This window comes from Clavelina lepadiformis, chromosome 3, assembly GCF_947623445.1.
Source record: "Clavelina lepadiformis chromosome 3, kaClaLepa1.1, whole genome shotgun sequence".
NCBI lineage: Eukaryota > Metazoa > Chordata > Ascidiacea > Aplousobranchia > Clavelinidae > Clavelina > Clavelina lepadiformis.
In genome coordinates this window covers 16,712,778-16,733,474 of record NC_135242.1, presented here as the reverse complement: position 1 = coordinate 16,733,474, position 20,697 = coordinate 16,712,778, and the positions used below count along the sequence as shown (strand labels likewise).

The 20,697-nt window shown below is 36.1% G+C and overlaps 2 protein-coding genes across 5 annotated transcripts; both read right to left on the bottom strand.

Annotated features, from left to right (window-relative positions):
* Positions 1-5,970: 5,970 nt before the first annotated feature.
* On the bottom strand, positions 5,971-11,584 carry LOC143450684 (uncharacterized). The gene is made up of 7 exons (XM_076951329.1): positions 10,759-11,584; positions 9,834-9,916; positions 9,590-9,750; positions 7,833-7,962; positions 7,509-7,614; positions 7,181-7,349; positions 5,971-6,747 (listed from the first exon to the last, which is right to left on the bottom strand). The coding sequence occupies exons 1-7, from the start codon at positions 11,369-11,371 to the stop codon at positions 6,612-6,614; spliced, it is 1,398 nt and encodes a 465-aa protein (XP_076807444.1). The 5' UTR covers positions 11,372-11,584; the 3' UTR covers positions 5,971-6,611.
* A 2,799-nt stretch (positions 11,585-14,383) lies between these two features.
* Positions 14,384-19,909, bottom strand: LOC143450692 (ras-related protein Rab-12-like). Of its 4 annotated transcripts, none has more exons than XM_076951337.1 (8): positions 19,505-19,909; positions 17,365-17,554; positions 16,927-17,137; positions 16,328-16,388; positions 16,022-16,160; positions 15,841-15,927; positions 15,248-15,349; positions 14,384-14,846 (listed from the first exon to the last, which is right to left on the bottom strand). In XM_076951337.1, exons 1-8 carry the CDS (start codon positions 19,513-19,515, stop codon positions 14,745-14,747), a joined length of 903 nt encoding a protein of 300 aa, XP_076807452.1. In that variant the 5' UTR covers positions 19,516-19,909; the 3' UTR covers positions 14,384-14,744. The 4 variants fall into 4 exon arrangements, with proteins under 4 accessions (XP_076807452.1, XP_076807453.1, XP_076807455.1 ...); XM_076951338.1 differs by having other exon boundaries at positions 16,927-17,084; positions 17,330-17,554; positions 19,505-19,901; XM_076951340.1 differs by having other exon boundaries at positions 16,927-17,084; positions 19,505-19,901.
* Positions 19,910-20,697: the final 788 nt, after the last annotated feature.

Sequence of the window (20,697 nt, the reverse complement as noted above, 5' to 3'; positions counted from 1 at the left end):
TTAAAAGATCACTCACATAAAAAGACAATGTTAAACAGCTGCTTCAGTCTAAGCTATTACGACTATTAACGAACAACGTTAACCTGCTCTGAAAGACGATTAAGCTATAAAAGTCATTACACAGTGGCCAGGATGAAGCGCTTATATCTGTGACCTGCGGCAAATTCTTACACGGCGCACGAAGTAATGCGCTTTTAACTGAATAAGTGACATCCAATATATGTGAATGGTGATTGGGCATCGATTGCTTAGACAAGCGAAGCTAATCAATAACAAAATCTTCGGGAGTTTACGATAAGAAATCGCGACAGGCATTTGGTGAGAGACAACAGGCTGAGCTCAAGCTTTAGTTGCTTGCGACTGAGATAAGCGTCTGTATAATGGACATATAGCTTCGAGGATTTCTTGTAGCTTAATTACCAGCGTGCAGCAAGCACCGTCTAAGTATTTGATAATCACATCTTTCTTAAGTTGTACAGCCTTTAATTGCAACCAGCACACATTCGCTTCACAATAATTAGCAGTGGGTTTGCGGCTCAAAAGATTTGCGAAATGTCCTCGACAATATAATACCATGTTCAAGAATAAGAATAAGAAAAATAAAAGCTGGTATCTGCATTCTATTCGAAAACAGTGACGATACTGCGTGGTAAGTCTATTTTATAAGTGCTCAGTCGTGGTGGAAGCGAAGTTTGACGGATGCAGTTACACAAACAAAAACGCCCAGCAATAGTATATTTTATGCCGTTTATATATACAGGAGATTTCGCTCTTTGAAAACAAATCAGGAATCAATGCGTTGCATGAATAAATTTGTTACCCAAGATTTCAATAAAACGATTAATTTCACTGACTTCACTTTTAGAATTTGCACTATACTCTTCTACTGTATACATTCATTATTAACAAAGCCGCATATTTTGACATATTCACACTTGCATATACTGGATGACCACAGGCGCAAATCTGGTTGGTGTAAATTTAATGCAGACAAGCCACATTTTATGCACTGCTTCTTGCATCATCCTGCGTTGACAGAATCAAGTATTTCGAGATATCTGTAGTAAAAAATCTTAGTCTGATCTCTGGTTTCGCCAAGTACTATACTGTCTGTTCTTAACAAGCGCCAATAAATTACACCGCACTTGCATCTTATCTGACCATCAGCAAAAAAATAGCGCATATTTCAGTCATTTTTTTCCTCCGTAAAAGGTCACGAACGCTGAACACGCTATCGCTACACAGTTTATTATCCATGTGTACGGGGAACGTTGAGTACATGTAACTCTAGACATGTAATACTTTGTGCATATATTCCCAGAGTCTAATGCTGAATGCAAAGTGTAGATATATCTAGAAGGTTTCTTTCGAATTTCATCAATTGTACATGAGTTGGTGAAAACAGAGTACTCATCAAACAAAAATTAAATGAAAATTGTTTATTTTCTAAACAAGCATTCTACTGAGCGTACACACGGCCATTCCAAAGTTCAAACAGCTGCATACTTTTTTCAATGTTGTTTTCAAGTATCGGTAATTAGTTTGTATTAGTTACGGCTGACATGTGTTGTGACAGGAGCTGTCTTCACATGCAGACTGCTGAGGTATTTACCTCGGTACCCTCATGGCGACATCAACTAATTAAGGTTTATTGAGCAGAGAGATGGCTTGTACGACCGTAAATACGGCATTAGCTCAAAAGTGTCATTGTTGGTTCACCTCAACATATAATCGATCTTATTCCCAACATATCCAAAAGTGCAAATTTTTTCTGCATTGCTGCTCTCACTGCTAATACTGATTCGGAAAATTTTTCAAACGTACAATTTTTATCTGTACAAATCTTTACAGGAATGCAAGGATTTGGTAAAGATTATCTTTTTTCCTTTTTCTATTTTCGGCTAGAAATAACAACGAGCCATGTTTAATTTTAGCAGAGTACCATTACTCTCTAAACTTCAGCTTTGGCGTAATCTATTTCTGGGCAATAAGGAGGACGACGCTGGATGTGCTGGACAAGATATAATCGCTATACAAAGCGGTTTGATGGTGAGATGAATATGGTTGGTGGCACTGTCACTAGCTCATCAACAGTAGTTTTCTAAAAACTATCATCTATAGGTCTGCTCTAGTAAAATACAACACTAGAGCGATAATATCTTCATCGCAATTCACCAAACCTGAATAACTTTTTTCTAATAAAAATGTTTGTGCCATGTAAGACCTCGACAGACTAGACAGATTAGTGTCATGTTCATAAGAAACCTGCTCGTTTTAGGGATCACTGGTTTTGTAAAATGATCAAGGAGTGCAAATGGCTTCGTATCTATTTATTACTGTCATAACGGACAGCAAATCCTATAAATGTATCGATAGCCAAGTAATCAAGTTATAAGATCCCAACCCCATATGTTTTATAAAAGTGATTAACAACTATGGAATTATAGGAAGTTAGTCTGTAAAGTTCAGGCAAAGTTCTCGTTCACTAATTGCAAAGGTAACTTTGCGTTTACAGCATTGTTGATATCAAGAATTCCTAATTAGGTTTCATAGGGCTCTGGAATTTTAATGATCTTGAGTCCCTTATTACATTCTGTCAGACCTTTTTTTAAAGAGCTACATATTGTTTGCTATGAGATATCTGAGAGTTTAACATACCGGTAATACCGTCACTCATGCGGCAAACTTACTTCATATTATCTCCACAGACGAAGAAAACCAGTTAAAAATTAGAGTTACAACAGGTCCTATTTGCCCAACTTATAATATATTGGATGGTTGTCTCATGATACCAATTGCAATTTTTTAAAACATACAGAAAAATCATCGTGCTACAACATGTTGTGTTCGGTAGTCTGCAGTATCCATGCATGAATTAAGTATGCTTTGTTTTGTAGTACACAGACAAGAGATGTTACCACTTCTAGTTTTCTACAGAATCTAATTGGATTGGTTGGAGAACATTTTATAAAAAGTTTGCGACACCTCGTGAGTGTTATGATGTATGATTGCAAACAGTGAGTGGCGTAATACGTGCATGTCAATTGCAGTTTTGCGCGTATTGGAAAAGGTTTTGCAATAATATATGCGTTTTCTTATATCAATAGATAACCAATAAAACGTTTTAATTTAATAAATCTAATGATCAAAGCTGCGTTGATATTTTAGCTTAATTTCTTTCAATCCTTTGGATCATGGTAATAATGTTTTATCGCTTGACAAACGATAAGATACACCTAGCTATGTTTAAAAGATTAGAGTCAGTATTAATCTGATGATGGTTTTCAGACAATGTTTGCAGAACTTCTCTTATTGCGCGACTTCCACTAGCATCTAATCTACCTATTTTCAATTTTAAGTGACGCAAATATAATCTTCCCTTTTACAACAACGTTGCTACAAATAATCGAGCTGTGAAGCTATCACAGCGTTAATTTGATGACCTGTAACTTACCTGGTACAGATTAATTCGTTTAGAAGTCGTATCAGTTGCCTGAAGAATAACAATTTGCGTGTCGCAGTTTACAGATTTTCGCCTCACAACGAATGGAAAACATGTTGGGAATTGTTTTACAGGAACATGACGAACCAGTGTGAATTTTAAGCAATTTTCACTCAGATCGTGTGAAAAGTGACGGGCGTGACGATGGATAGAAAGGTTGAACAGTTCAACTTAGTAAGTATTGATTAAAACCAATGAAATGATAATTCCCGAACAGGGCATCAAACCGTTCGGTCCTCACGGGGCCTCAGCCTTTCGTGACTAGACGTTTCTAGGAGCCTAAGTATAACTCGCTATCGGATATCACTCCATTAAGTAATTAACGATCTGCGCCTTGAGGAATGGGATCAGAAGAATGGCGCAAATCGCCGGCATTGACCGCGCAAGTTTTGGCCATTAGACGAGGATTCTAGGCGTCGTCGCTCATCGCATTGGGCCGGCAGAGCCCCCGTGGTTAGAGGAGGGCCGTTTCAAGCAAACGTTATACACAGTGCGTGCGAGCTACAAGGTTATGGCCCGAGCACGACCTTTGATATCGTGCGACGCGGGAATTAAGAAGGAACGTCGAGTGAGTTTAATTAGCGGTTAAGATAAGTTGATATACTTATATTTACAGCAACAATACCGTCCATGCAGTTGAAAGTGTTGCACTTAGTCTACATTCTGTTTCATGCAATGCAAAACATCAAATCAAATATACCGCCTTCCAGTTCCCAAACGCTTATGTAGGAAATAAAATGAAGGGATCAGTGCACATAGATTTCATTGCTGTTTCTCAAACACGATCACCAATATTGTGCTTGTGTTGTTGTTGTTGTTATTCATTTGTTATCTGAGCAAAACCAGACTCCTCATAAGGTCTGTTTGATTCACTGTATACGTGACATATTTAATCCCAAATTTTTTGCTCTTTTTATGACTTCTTTAAAAACAATATTCCTTAACTTACAGCTCTTTTCGTAAAAAAGGCTTTCGTGCGAGCCGCTTTATACTTAGGAATTACTTAATAGACAGCGCGTGCAAGGGCGACATACATACGTCTTGGCGTCTATCTTTAAACTTGTACGTATAGGAATATAATACCGGTAATACCCCCACCGCAACCTATAGCATGAAACGGCATGTCACCGCAAGGCGCCTCCCAAGCGCTACCTGGACTTAACATAGTTTAGGGCAGGGGTGTCCAACCTTTTTGGACAAAGGGCCACATGCAATTTACAAATGATTGCGCGGGCCACTTGAGTGTTTACTGCTAATTTCTAATTGAAACCCTCACAGTAAAATTCTAATTTAATAAATAAATTGTGATGCAATAAAATTAACTTGAACAGTTGTGCACCCCTGCACTAGAGACTATAGTATGTTATCTATCTATTGCTCTATTATCTATATTATCTATTATCTCTACTATCTATTGCTCTATTGTATAGAGCGATAGACAAAGAAAGCAAACAATAAATGCCAATTTATCGGAATGTAAGTTCGCCATAAATTACATAGGCGATTCAGTTGATAATATAAGTTATTTCGAAAAATACCGCGCGGGCCACTCAGAACCTTCCCGCGGGCCACGGGTTGGACACCTCTGGTTTAGGGCGTGGCTTTGAAATATTTTGTTGACGTAATGACGTAGTTTTTTCCATACATGATAGCTACCGAAAACATTAAAACACTTAATTTTTATACTTACAGTATTTGCTTCACTATAACATTGCGGTGTAAGACAAAAGTTTACAGTGTAACAGTTAACAGTAACAGTGTTAACAACTGTTGATCAGGTACATTTTGTTTGTTTTTGTTAGAATTATACAGATTTGCACATACAGTATACTATAACAGCATGAAAATTTCTATGATTTTACAATTTATACTAAACATAGATTGCATTGCACACAAACTCACTTCCAGTCAAACCGAATTTCAATTATGCAGTATGACAAATGACTTGGTGCATTAATGCTACGAAAAAAGAAAACTATTCCAGAAAAATGAGAAGCAAAAAAATCGGCTGACATTGTTTAAAATATTATAAGGTTCATGGTTAAATTGCAAACCTAAACTTGCGAATAAAATATTGTTGCATTAATGCTTTCTAACACATGTGCAGGCTATTTCTAGAATGTCTCATATATTGATACGTCATTTGTTACAGTATTTACTATTCAGGATTCAGTCGTTATATCTTATTAATATTCAATTCCCTCATGAATTATGTTTTAGTATTATACTTTTAACAATGAAATTGAATAATTTTACTTTACATATCATATATATTAACTGTAAATTGAATATACATTTTGTCTCTTATGGCTTTGGTCATTAATATATTTTTATTGAATTTGTAACTTTGAATTCTTCATAGATTTACCTTATTGATATGTAATTGTATAACTGTTTGATTACTTTGAAAATTATTATCTCACTGGGTTGTAATTGAAAAAACAACACGTCATAGTTTGTCTCATGGAAATTGTAATTCGTTTTCTGGACAAATTCAACTGCGCCGTATCTTACAATAATAATTCAAAACACATGCAAACTGCACAGGTATAAAAGGCACAAGGAACAAACACCTTTAATTAAGTCGACAGGAACTTATATGATAAAACTGAAATACGTTCAATGCACTTGTTCGAAGTGTTGCTTTACTTCGCTATGAGAAACATTAGAGAATTCATGTTCTTATACTATGTATTTGATAAACATAATAAAAATCAACAGCGCAAAGAAACGAAACCGTGTAGTAGGTCTTAAAGGTTTCATGTCTGTCTCGTCTCTATGAATCCTGTGGTATTGTGAAACTAAACAATTGCAGGCTGGCAGGTTATTTTCCCGATTTTGTTGGCTGACTTTAAACAATATCTGAAATTCCACCACTCATTTTAGAATAAATTAATGGTGGGATTTGGCGCTTGTATTTATCGCGTTTTTCACGTTAATTGAAACTGTAATTAAATTTGTAGTCGCCAAGGCGGCGCTAGGAAATGCGCCTGGGTTAAAATTGAACTTCACGTGATCAACTGTCGTCATCAAAGCATTTGGGTTTAGAGTTTTTAGTCCCACGTGCCTGGGAGTCGCACATGAGTCATTAGGTCTTTATTGGATGGCGTCACTGCAGGAACCCACCCTGAAAAGCCATCCCCTGCATTTTGAATTGCGAAAATGTGTCGGCGACGTAAGCAGGATGTTCCACGTTCATCGAGGGACCGGTCGAACAGGGAAAGGATTTCATAGATGGCGTGGACCTGGATTGAAATATCAATAGGTTTATGTTTTATGGTTCAATTAAAAGTTATGAAAATAGACACAATTCATTTTATCCGACTCCCAGCAGTGAAATTGCTTGTTCAAAACAAATTCTATAGTTATAGAAGATCTAATTTTATATCATGATGTTTATTAGTAACCGTCAGCTGGTGAAAAGCAATTTCCTAGACCAGTTAATCATAATTGTAATATTAAAGGATGAATGTATTGCCTATATATTAAATATGATATGAAATTGATGTTCTTCTCATTACGCCGCTTGGGGTTGTCGTCTGATGGCCAGATATATATAATTTTTCCATTTAGTAAAATTTGATTGGAGTTAAATAAATGCGCCTATTTTCAGTAAAGCAGGCCTAAGATGGTTTTTATATTACAGACTAATACATCTTGATGCAAATAATTTCATACCATTGAAAGAAGTGGTTTGGGGGAACTATAGGAATCTGCCCTTCACAAAATGAATTTGAGGATTGCGCCAACAACGAGTTGTGCCTTGTCAGCATGTTGTCGCTTATTGAAGGCAGAATTGCTTGTGTTCGACCCACAGACCCCGTCAAACACGACGAAGAAGAGTTCTCTGTAATTTCAACATCACGATCTGTTTTACTTTGGCATAATAAGTCATTTTTTCCCGCTTTGCCTCTCAAATTTCAAAGGATAATTAAAACACTCGACAATAGGCTTTGTAAAATGGCGGCATTTCGTAATTTCCTCCCTTCAAGACAGTAGTTTATACCTGATGAAGTGACGTGGTGATGCAAAGGATGACGCATCGCCATCCGAGCTGAGAGCATCGACCTTTCTGCTCGACGAAACTTTGCTCGCCGGTTTTGAAACCAAACCTAAAATTTTTTTACAAATGTTATACAAAATTAAGTGTTACTACATCAAGTGTGTTAGCTTACTGAACACCCAATAAGATCTTTAGACGATGGTAAGATTGATTTGTAGTTCGACTTCAGAACAAAATGGTGTTCGTCAGTTAAGAGCAAGGTTATTCATAATTTTGCGAAAATTTCAGTTAAATTTAGCACTAAAATTAATGCACAGTTTTTGCAACCTGAACTCTTGCTTCACTAAGACCGACTCTTCTGGCCAGTTCCTCTCGTACAAATGCATCCGGGTAATGAGTTCTTTCAAAAACTCTTTCCAAGGCAGCGAGCTGTCCGCTGTTGAATGTCGTTCGTGTTCTGAAAATTAATTTGGAAGTTGTGGTATGCCCTTTGAGACGAAACTTATATTTTAAGCTGGATATAGTATTTAAAGCAGTGATTAAATGCGCATGAAGTTAACGCGGTCTAATACTTTTCTTTCATAGTTGTGATTTACCAAAATTTCATTAAATTATGAAATTTACCAGCGCATTTAACAAGATTATATGATATTAGATATTCTGATGTTATCGCTATAATAAATTCCTGAAATAAAACTAGTTTTTTGGAACAAAAAAAATATATGCAAAGGTTTATTCCCTGAGTCAGGTCTATGGTGCGTCGTGGTAATATTAATCGTTTTGGATAAAAACTGAAATCCAATAAAAGTAATTTGCTAATCCAAAAGTTTTCATAAGCGTAGATTTTATCGACACAAAATATGTTTCTTTCTTGTTGGCATTTTTTTGAAAATGGATGATTATCTTGCTGCATTGTGGACCAAATCTCAGAAGTAGCGCACACAATCACAAAAAACGGTCAAACTGAATTAGTGGTTGGACATGTAACACAGATAAGCAAGCAGCCAAATGCAAGGTATTAAATTCATGCATTAGATTTTATGCTGTACAGTATAACAGCATAACTTTGACAACGAAAGTATTTATTTTCGAAAATGGAGAGCATGATTAAGGTGCGACTGTTAAATAGTTTATATGATTGTTTTATTATCACAACATCACAAACTGTCTATCAAAAATTATTGTTTTTTTCGAAGGATTATACATGCTAACTTCGAAGATTTTTGTCACGAAACACCGTATAGCTATTTTTGTATAACAAGCATGGTGACCGAAACGCATTTGGTTGCAGTTTTGCTTTTTTTATTGTCGTCAAGGATTGTTTCGCGAGAGTTGAATGCACATTTTTCGGAAACTGATTCTAATGTCACGTTGTACTTCACAAGAATAACTTACTCTATATTTTTCTTGTGGTTTAATAAATTTATAATGTCTGGCTTTACCGGACTTACATGACATACTGGACGTTATTGACAGAGTCTTAGCATCTTTTGAGGCTGTCCCTCTAGTTGTAGTGTGTTGCTGATAATGTAAGTATTTCTATAGCTATATAGAGTTGAAAATTTCTTTAAGATTTAGTCGTTTGGGTTATTTATAACTCACAAAACTCATGATTAATTTTCTTAGTTTAGATCAGGACTGTGTGATTCCTTTACCTTATTTGAGAATTTTAAAAATAACGGACTGCCTTGTGAAAGGTATAGCATATTCAGTTTTCTATGTTTTCTGCTTCTACTTAATTATACTTTTCCTTATACTATATCTTTACGTTAATCTTTATTTTGCACTGGAAGTTTGCAATGGATGTGTGAATATATAGACAAATGCCTCAAACAGTTTCCGTTACTGGCATTGATTGTTTAATTGGCATTTACTTTTTAGTTTTACAGCGTAATATAACTACAGTATACAGGTGTGTTAAAAACGATCATTGCACAGCAGCTGAAACATTTTTGAAAATTCTCGACTAACTTGCCTTTGCTAAGCTTGTCTTGTTGATTTTGCAAAAATCTATTTCAAGAGTTTAATAACAACTCCAAAGAATCGAGTTGATTCTATCTGGCATTACAAAATGGATGCTATACCTCCGCTGTTTTTTCCTTGGAACCGAAACACCCAAATGACTGCTGACGCCATCATCAGCATGTTGTCCTGGTGTTGATGTCATAAAAGAGTTGTACACGTCATGCTGTTCCTTGCCCCCGTTCGCCATCGAGGAGTATGAGAATGAATCATATTCAGAATTCTATAAGTTTTAAGATACCAAATTGCATAAAAAGCGACACAACTAAACCATGTTTCCGTATTTTGGGAGATAAAAATCCTTACGTTGTTTTCGCTTGCGTCCTGGTTGCTGTTGACTGGACTTGCACTTGAGGTCGATGACCCTTCGTTTTGTGAAGTGTCTGTAACTAGAATTTACATAGATTTATGTGAAAAAGAAAGAAATGCGATCCATTGTATCTAAGTGTATTACTTTTTTCACCTTTTTGATTTTTAACGGTAAGAACAAACGACATTTTTTTTCAGCGTTAGCTTATATTTACATGTTACTTTTTTTACTACCGAACCCTGAAAACCGCAACGTTTTGAAAGACACGATAATTACTTGTAACTTTGTATGGATTAACTTTTAACATAGCAATTAAATTAGGTCCTGTTGCAAACTATAAGTTTAAATCGGTGTTAGAACGACCTTCTTCTTATTTAATCTGCAACACTATAAACGATGCCTGGATATTCACTTGTAAGTTGTTATCAAATACTATAAGAAACAATGGTAACAATTTTTAACAATGGGTTACGAGGCACTTGCCTAAACTCATGCTGCTTTTAATATATCATTTTGATTTCTGTGTTTAATTCCTGGTATACTAAATACTTTACTCAATGAACCGTGTTTTTTAACATTAAGATTCAATCACTCCATAGTTTTTCTTTCCATTAATTCTAAATAACTAAAGCGGAATAGGGTATAATAAGGGTAGTTCAATATTACACCAATGCGGGGGGTTACGATGGCAAAAAGTTTGAGAACCAATGCAGTAGGTTATAGAGTTTTCATAATGTTATAATTTTGTCACAAAACTAATATTGTGTCGTAACTTATTTGTTGTAATGTCGTAAACTGCTATACAAAAAATATGAATAAAGTTATTAAAACTATTAACAATGGCGTTTGTCTAATTCGCACGGCTGCTGACTTTAACAAAATTTGTTTAAAATAGGTAAACCCTGAACAGTGAGCATGTACCTTGTTCTGAAGTAGCTGATGTGGTATTCCATGATTTGGAATTTGAGTTATTGTTATTGACGGATTGCTTTTGTTGCAACCCATTTTGAGGATTGCTATTTTGAGCAGAAAATTGTCGCTTGCTCTCCGATGGATTCCCTTCACTGGCTTTTGTTTCTTGATAAGATTGTGGTTTGTACACGCATGATGAAAAAGCTGGATTCCAGTTTGGTCTTTCTTGCGGCACTGAAAGGTGCGCTACATCCTCGCCTCCTTGGTTACTTTGCCATTGCGGAGGTCCCACGTCATTCGCAGCCGATGCAACGCGTCCGTTTGCGTACATCGATGAAGGTACCGGGTAACTTGTTGCCGATTCCGGATAGGTCTGAGCCATACTGCAGGTTGTTTCGCGGTAGTTTAAGTTGTTCGATGTTAGATCTTCTCTGATCGGTTTCTCGTTTGAGAATATGGCCGGCGTTGCTTGATCGAACAGGGCCCGCGGATTTTGCTCGGCGCCCGCCTCGTTAACCGCTGGCCACCTTGCGTCGAATGCCGAGGAACACGCCGTTCTACTTTTTGTAAGATTGAGAAGAGAGTTGACTGTAAAATTTCTCGTTACAGGTGGTTCTGTCATTCCATGAAACGAGTGCTTTCAAATGAAAGCTTTGAGATTGTTACTGAATTAATGGGGCCAACTAGGAAGTAAGCAGCTTGAAAATATTTTTTGTAGGAACTTTTAGGTGAAGGTACAATATCAATAATGATAATGACAACTCTATATTATCGTGTTATATACAAGTATTTATATATACAAGTATTCTTTGCTGTAAAGTTTTCTAAAAAAGCTTTCACCTTATTTCGGAAAAACAATAATAGTAATTTGAAATTTATGTACGGGTCTAATATAATATATACAGATATATGTATAGAATTGATGAAATAAATCCCCTTTAACAAGATTTTCGAGAATAGATTACGGATAATAAATCTGCTGTTGGCTAACTTGCACATTTTTTAATTTTCTTTCTATTTCTCTTTCCACAATAAAGTAGTTTTGCATTTTGTTGAAATTAAATAGATTTCTTAGAGTTTCAATATGAAAGCTGCCTTAATTTAAAATGGCTACGACCCTCACCACGCAGCTTGATAGCATTTCTGTCAAGGCATATCACCATGATATGTAAAGTCCATTTACGAAAGAAGCTATCTGTATTCTTTCTCCTATCCTTCATCTCTGATAATTGTCTCATTACCATATTTGGTAAAAATACGCCATTTAATTGCCAGTGCATTCGTATTATTTATTAAAATTGCTGATAAGATTTCTCACAAACTTTCTGTAGTTTCCAAACGACTGGCAACGTCACAATTCTTCATTGTGACGTTGCATAGGGTTAATGGATTTGTCTTAAGTGTGAGGAAATTCCGTGGGGAATAAAAGAACGAACCACAGGCGAGTTACAATACTCCATAGCGTGACACGGTGGCTCACTTCAATACATTTGTAGGCTTGCCAAGAAACGTCATATAGACAATCACAGAAATCTGTTGTGGCTAATATGTGAGTCACGCGAATTTTACTGCTTCTTTATCCGCCGAATTATACCCATAACAAATATAAAATTTATTATTCAATTCTCACGGAAATAACATATATTAATTGCTATAAATCAGGTCGCCCTACTCTTCCATTATGCTCACATAAAACTTGATAAATAAACTGATTATTTTCAATTACGCCGACCCCTGCTTGCTCGAAGTTTTAAGCTTTAAAATATTCTCACGCAGTTTTCAGTTATTTTTGAGGAAAAGAAGCAAGGAAAGTCAGCGAATGTCAACATTAAAAAGCTAAAAAAAGTCTTTTGATCTTAGCCGGAGTGAGAATATCGCGTGCTTTCAAAAGCCGCCAAACACCCATTAAGCTTTCGCAGAAAAATCAGCACTTGATACGAAGCAGACGGCATCGCCTATCAAAAACTTTTGGGCTTCCGTGGGCTGTCTGAGCTGACACACAATTCATGATCAAAGAATCTTTAAGGCAAGGTCTCTGTTATGCGTATTGCAAATATTAATTTTTATATTTTATTTTGATTTGATAAGTTCTGCACTGCTTTCAAATTAATTTGATGCTGCGTTTTATGGTTTGCTTTTACAATTGAAATGAACCACCACAATTACCCAAACGTCTCATGAAAAAAGCTACAAAGGTTAATTTACGAGAAATACCATGAGAGTGTGGCCTATAGAGAATAAGCCATCTTATAATGTAAACCCTGCCGTGAAACCATATCTGCAAAAGAGTAACTGCCAAAACAATCCCCGAAGCCTTAAAAGTCATACTGAATAAATTAAAACTTGTAAAAAATTCTTATACCTACCTGGGGTTTGTCTGCTTGGACTAATAAAATTACTCGGGGCAGTATTATAATTGTGAAACAATTACAGAAGCATCTGATAAGAATTGCATTACTATATATCTAAATATCACGAATATGTCAAAATACCGGTAGCCAAACCAAAATTTTTTTGCTTGGTTTCTGTAACTCCTAAATTAAAGTAAAATTAACCCAATAGGTTTTACTTGCTTCATAATTTATAATTTAATAGAGATAAGATTATTTATGCTAATGACGGAGAAATCGTATCTGATAAATATTTCTCTGAACCAAAGTCAATGAATATGATGCAATAAAAACATTAACTTGGTGCCTCGGGAAAATTGAAATTTGCCCTACGCCGGTAAACAATGTCCTCAATTAACTGCCAATGTATCGCCAAGCATCGTAATATTTCAACTCGATCAATTGTGTTAATCACTCGCCTTCCACTGCATCTTAGTTCAAGTTCATCATCTTCAGGATAGGCTTAATAGGTTCAAATTAGCCGGTCTTATTTCACACTATTGCTATCTTCTTTCATCTCATCCCCATGTGCAGCATTAATCTTCTCCCAAAATTAAATGAGATTCTCTTTTATGTCTCGCTTTTGACTGAGTGCTGAATGATACGATGCTATTCTCTTTTATCTATACGGCTCTTGGGGCGCCATCTAGCTTGCCAGTACAACTGGCGACAATTTACGCGTAATATACGTATAGCTTTTTTTTTAAATATTGCTCAGCGTAAACGAAGCTCTAAAACTAAACATGAACACTTACTTATCTTGCGTATCAACGCTTTACTAATCCCTTTCGTTCATCATCTTCACAAGCCCACTGCTGTTAAAGTTTATAAAGCAAGGCACATTTATATTAAGATGACAGGAATTTTGTGTTTTTTTTTCTATTTATATAGTGTTTGGTGAAAGTCTGCAAACCTTTATCAGACGAAAAGTATTTTGAATGCAGTAATCTATTTCTAGACTTTATAAAAAGTTTGGATTGATATTTCAGCAACAGAAAGCAAAAGTTCTAAATAGAATATAAAAACGACTAACTACGTTATTGTGCTTACTGCCAAAGAAATGAATTATTACGTACGAGTTTTTCTTCATGCACATACAGTTATATAGAGAATCCTTGGATGTTGACTGCTTATTATTTGGTGTGACTGTTATTGAACTTTAACCCCTTTGGACGCCAGTAGTTATGTTATATCCTACTCGAGTTGGCGTTTGTAAGCTAATAGAGAATTCGATGAACACAGAAAAGGCTGTTTGTTTTTTAATAGTCGAAATAATAGGCAAAAATAAAGATTCAAACAGTCGTATAAATTGTAAAGTATGGAAGAAAAAGACAATTCTTGCAAACAACTTCAGCCTACGCTTTTACAAATCTACGACTATATACACTGCATTGTCCATGATCACTTTTAGGTAAATATCTTTTTAGTATTTTCTATGCAGCATTTATGTACTGTGTTTTGCAATGACAAACATCGGAATGATATCAAACATCCTTTCCAAACCCTCGCAAGAAACCGAGTACACCACGTCCAACAAAATCACGCATTGTCCGAGACAGATCTTTGTTCCCAGCACGAAACAAGGAGGGTTCCAGCAAGCACGTGCTAGCAGCATTTTGAGCGTTGATTTTGTTCCGTGTCGTCTTCAAGTGTCACGGGATTTTCCCTTCTTCTAACTCTTGGATTTCTCTCGTGAGGTTGAGGTATCTGAGAGAAGATGTGTTACGTAAGTTGAGGAGAAATGCCTTCGTGTTAGTGAATACAAAACGGTTTTAGCTATATACATATTTGTAATCCACTAGTGACTATAGTTATATATACTGTAACTGCAGCTGTCATTCTGATGGCCTTGCTTACTACGAAGCAATTAAGATCAAGTGTATAAATTGCATGCAAATACTTTAAACCGTGAAGTAGTCAACAATATTGGTAAAAGTGTTATGAGTACAACAACTTCAAGATATCATCCGAATTTTGACTCCAACATATAAATTCCACCAGTAAAACCATATTGACAGAGTTATCCAAGATCTAATTTTGTTTGTACATTTTCAACGTACGCATTATGATGAGCAATTTCAATACTTTGATGCTTTACTGCCACGCACCTGCTTTAAAATTTTGTAAACGAGGTTGACGAAAACAGTTTCGACGTTGAGGCTTTCCTTTGCACTTGTTTCGTAGAAGAGATACCCCCACTTCTCCGCAAACTGAAAAATAAAAATTAGCTTTGGATACAAGATTATTGTTACTCCTTAATCCTCGAGTAATCAATAAGGTCAGTCTATAGGCCTTGTAGCTCAGTAGCTTGCTGTTAGGCCTAATTGTGACAAAACTGTTTGAAAACATATTGTTAACATCAACCTTTTCATGGTTATCGTCTAACATGAATGTTTCTGGAAAATGTTTAGCTATAAAAACCAGAGTAGTTTTGCAACGGATTAAACTCTATATCTTATTTGTATCTCCGTCATCATCATCATCATCTGACGTACATCATATCAAAACCTCAAATTAATTTAAATATAGCACAAGGCTAAACTAATATCGCATGCCGTCATATTTGACGTAATACGATTGATTGAAGTGGAATATGGATTTTGATTTTTCCCGGAGCCGGCAAGAACAGTAAGATAGTTATTCCACTCAGAGTAAACAAGTAACTTAGATAGATGTACAAAAGTTAACAAAATAATCTTACATTTCGTGCTTTTAATGGGTTTACTTGGACATCGGGCAAGTCCGCCTTGTTTCCGACAATGGCAACTTCGGCGTCATTACGGGCGTACTTGACATCAAGTAAATAAAAAATAAAACTTTTTTTATAAAACGGCCCAATTAACACAAGAAGCAGAGTATAACTAAATCATCGCCAATCGTACTTCGTGCACTAAATCCAGCCACTTTGAGATATTGAGGTAGGTTTCGGGGTTGGTGACGTCATAAATCAGGATAATTCCTCTTGCGTTTCTATAGTAAGCCGTCGTAATGCTGTTGAACCGTTCTTGCCCTGCTGTGTCCCTGCGAAGTTGACCCGGGGATGAAACGATTACAAACCTAATCATTTTCGCTATCGTATGGATTTGATCAGGTCCAAATTTACCAAATGATCAAGTCATCTAAATAGTATTTGGAAAGGAAAGTACACCATGAAGATGCACCTCAATCAATACAAAAAGTAAACTTACCAAATTTGCAGACGCACGCGTTGTCCAGCGACGGTCACGGTTTTCATTCTGAAGTCAATTCCTGTGGAAGAAGAACACTCTTGGTAACGAAGGTTGTATATATTTGCGTGCATAATCTATTAAACTTTCATGGCTGCATATTCGAGCAGAAGACGCTTGCTTATGTTTATTGTCAGATTAGCGATAAGGCGGTTTTGATTGAATGTTATGTATTTGCTTGCATTATTATTCTAAAAGTACTGTAATTAACCTTGATCATATGGTACAACAACAACAACAGACCACTGAGCAATATAACACTACACGTAATAAAGGCCTGTGGGCCTGTGGAATTCGACCAAAAATATAATTTTCCGTCAGTGAAAATCATCGATCGCGGTGTGTAATGTTCTAACCAGATAATTCGAGCTTAATTAACATTCAAGTTTCATCAAACTTAAATAAGTGTAAATATCACAGTATTAGAACAAACTTTATGTTACTTTCCATGCCTTTGATATATGGAGTGCATTAGTGGCCAATCCAGTAAAATTCTCTTAAATTACAAGGTATATAGTTATTTAGTTAACAAACATATCGGACAATAGCCGTTAACTCACCTACTGTGGATTTTGATTCTTGCTGGAACCGGTGATCGGTATAACGTTCTAAAAAACAAGTTTTTCCAACATGTCTATCTCCAATTATTATCATCTGCATTTTGTAGTCGACTGATGGAGAAAAAAAATTTTGGCGTGGACACCTACCCGCAACGGATCTAAACAGCGTAGAGTAGGCCACATGTTTATTCAATAGTAGGTTGAATGAAACCTGTGATTAAGTTTCAGACTTTGAATATTAAATCTAATACAGTGTGAGTCAATTACGTCAGAATAAACAGACAAGACTAAAATGGTATTTGCTCATCGAAATCACGTTCTCCCTTGTTTTTAAAATTTCGATTATTTGTAAGTAACCGTAACAAACACTGAATAGACCAATGACGTTGACAATGCAACTCACCCTGATGTTTTCGCTTGACTTTGTCGATTACGCACCTGGATTTCAATGTGCCGAGGTAGCCTTGGAGGATAAGATACTCCAGTGTTCTGAAGTTGTTCAGTTTCATCTTTCTGTTTTCTTGAAAGATGTTTCTGGCGTTTCGTTTGCTGTCGTGTATCATTTTGATTTACGTCATGCAGATTTTGGCCTATTTGTGCTGTTATTTCTGCCATGGCTGCAGTAGACCTATAAATAATATCTGTTGACACCAAACATAACAGCAAGTTGAATGTTAAGCTATAAATAAATAAGGTGTACAGTTCTAAGTTATCTCCGATACTGGCATACTGTGATTTTAGTTTACTGACGTGGACAATTACAACTTATGTCTTCGCAATCTATATATCTGTAGAATATACACCCTCCACTATAAAGATTTTTGTTTAGTTTGTTGAAGTTATTGACATGTGTTTCTCAAAGCAACCTGGAAAGTCAGAAACGGTATATAGTCGTTTCAATGGATAAACCAATACTTGTATAAAAACTAAAAACTGTTTAACTAAACATCTATTGTCCTAAAGAATTTTATTGACCTTAGAGGGAAAGTTATAAAAAACTAAATATTTACTTCCGTCAAGCCTGCCCTTCGGCTATAGGGTTTATCATTTGTGCAATCAAGCTGTAATGCTTGCTTTGCCGTTGATATATTTCGTATACGCCTCTCTTGTGCGATGCCTTTAAAATTTCAGTTATGGCATTGCTGTAACTCAAACATTTTGCTTCCAAGCAACCTTCCTTTAACTAGATTGTAAAATTCAATATCTCAAGCCCGCGAGGCTTAAAATGACGTAGGCGTCTAGCGGGATAGAATAATTTGTGTTGAAAGACGTCTCTTGAATTGGACAATAAAGATTCTAACAGTGTTTAATCTAAACATTGGAAATTATTTTGTGTATTAACGGCGCTGTTTATAATAACACGGACCTTCGAGCCTGATGTAAGTGGTATACCTGCATAGTGCTGTATATGTAGGGTAGAACTTTCATTCATGTTGTGGAGTAGTTATTAATGTTAATGTGTACTGTTCCATACTAAAGTGAGCAATTTGAACCGTAATCTTCGAAGATTTGCTAAATGTACATCGTTTTAGTGAGAACAGGTTGCACCACCGCTGTTACACCATGACGACCTGGACTTGCACTATTTAATATGCAGCATGTTGTTCCATGCAGAATCAGTAAATAATCTTCTTCTATTTCTATAGACGTTGCAGATGTGTAAATAACAAAAGCCACCTTTTCTGTTTTTATGTTTCGCTCAACTTATTCTATTATGTATATGGGGTGTGAGCCGATAGGCTTATGACAAGATTACCGATTTTTCAAGTTTCGATGAAAACATAATTTTCCGTCTACACTTCATGTGATTTTACGCCTTCCTCGGTCACGTTCTTGTTGTTACTACCTTGTAAACCTACGTAATCGAACTCAACGTCTCGCAACTGGTGATAACAGGACACGGCCTTACAAGTAGGCCTAAAGCTTGGCGATTTTTTTCAAGCCGAAGCACTAAATAATGCATGTGATGTAAGATTTATAAAATCATCAATTATAATGCAACCATCAGCGCGACAATCAATCTAACTTGACTCAACAAAACATTTGATTCTGTGCCAGAGACTATGTGACCGGATTCAAACCAGCAACCTGCGACTACACTGTATTTACAGTTAAAATCAACAATGTTCAGTATGATATATCCAAGTGCATACAAGGGTAATCGGATATAGTAGAAGCGAGATAAGATTACGAATACATGTGATCTCGCCATACAAACTTATTTTTCATGAACACGTCAACTCATCTTTCAGCGCAAACGTATTGCTGCCTGAATAAACGAAAACTGCCAGATAACAAATATTTTCTTAAACTACACTAACCTTTAATATCTAACATTTCCTGTTTAAGGGAAATTTCAGAGACAAGAATGCCCTTGTACCACCGCCAAACCTAGCAACCAGTACTTCCTCAAATGACGTAAAAAGATTTGTGTTCTGGTAGGAATGTGTTCAACTCGTCACAACAAATTGATTTCAATAGGTTCTATTAAGTACTCAACTCATAGTAAAGCAAACTGCGATCTAGCCATAGAATATAGGATATAACTTTGACTTGCAGAACAGCCTATTATGTCTACCTAAAGTCCATATAACCGAGCTACGTCCCGAGAAAACGTCAACTTTGTTCATGGTATATCTTCCTTGTTTCAAAGCACGTTGTCATTCGGCATAATTCTACAACGGAATGGCGGCGGATAAGATAAGTTGACTCAAAACTCAGTACCACCATCAAGACCAGAACCGTCCCTTCCACTTCGTCCACCCCGTTGATTACTTTACCGACTTCAGTCGAAACTATTTGTTGAGGCACTTTTAAGTACAGTATAATTGTTCAATGCACCTGCCTGCTCTAACGTAGCCTACCAACGCGTGTGCGTTGTGGGGTTGCAGACTGTACATTCCTACATTCCCGTTACGTTTCTGGTTTATGTGCTGACGTTAACATTCATATTTAGAAATTATAACTGACGTTTCCCAATAAATAGTCTTTAAAACCTGTCAACTGAAAGCAACATAGGAATACTGAGATAATTCTCTACTCTCTAGGAGTCTATGTCGAAGGGAATCGCGTGAAGTGTTTTACTTGGTTGAAAGCTTACGTCATGCATGGTTAAGAAAGTGTATCTCTCCCAAAGACGCTTGAATTGCAATTGCAATGATTTAAATTTTAAGTGCTTTTACGCAATTTTGAAAGAAAGATTTGCATAAAGTTACAGCGCGTTTTCGTGTTTACATCCTTGCGACCTTTGTTAGATCAGTTTAGCTTCGCACGTACTAGTTTGACGATGCTTTATTTATACCATGTCTCCACCACCAATCGTTAGAAATAAAAGTTTTGTTCGCTTTCTCATATATGTGTGATTGCTTGAAAGGAATCTTTTTTTTATCGTGGAACTATTTTGGCTCAAAAAACTTTCTTTAAACGAATTCTATACTGCCAGCTATACTTAGCAATTGGTTCGCATTGTCTGGTTTTTATTAGCTACAAAATATTACACAATCCCTTATGGATATTCATTAGTTTCGGCGATATATAATCCATTGCAATATATATGGTATATTCCAAGCTGTATGTCATATCGGTTGTTGCGTGGTTATTTATCAAATTATCACTCAATATAGAAAACTTGTATCCCAACGTACGACTTGATGAACAAGAACTGAACTTAATAATGATTTCGTCACTGCTGATGGTAAATAACAAATACGATTGGTCAGTAAAATCAATTTAACTTTTTTACTTATTAATCATCTCACACTATCCTGGTAT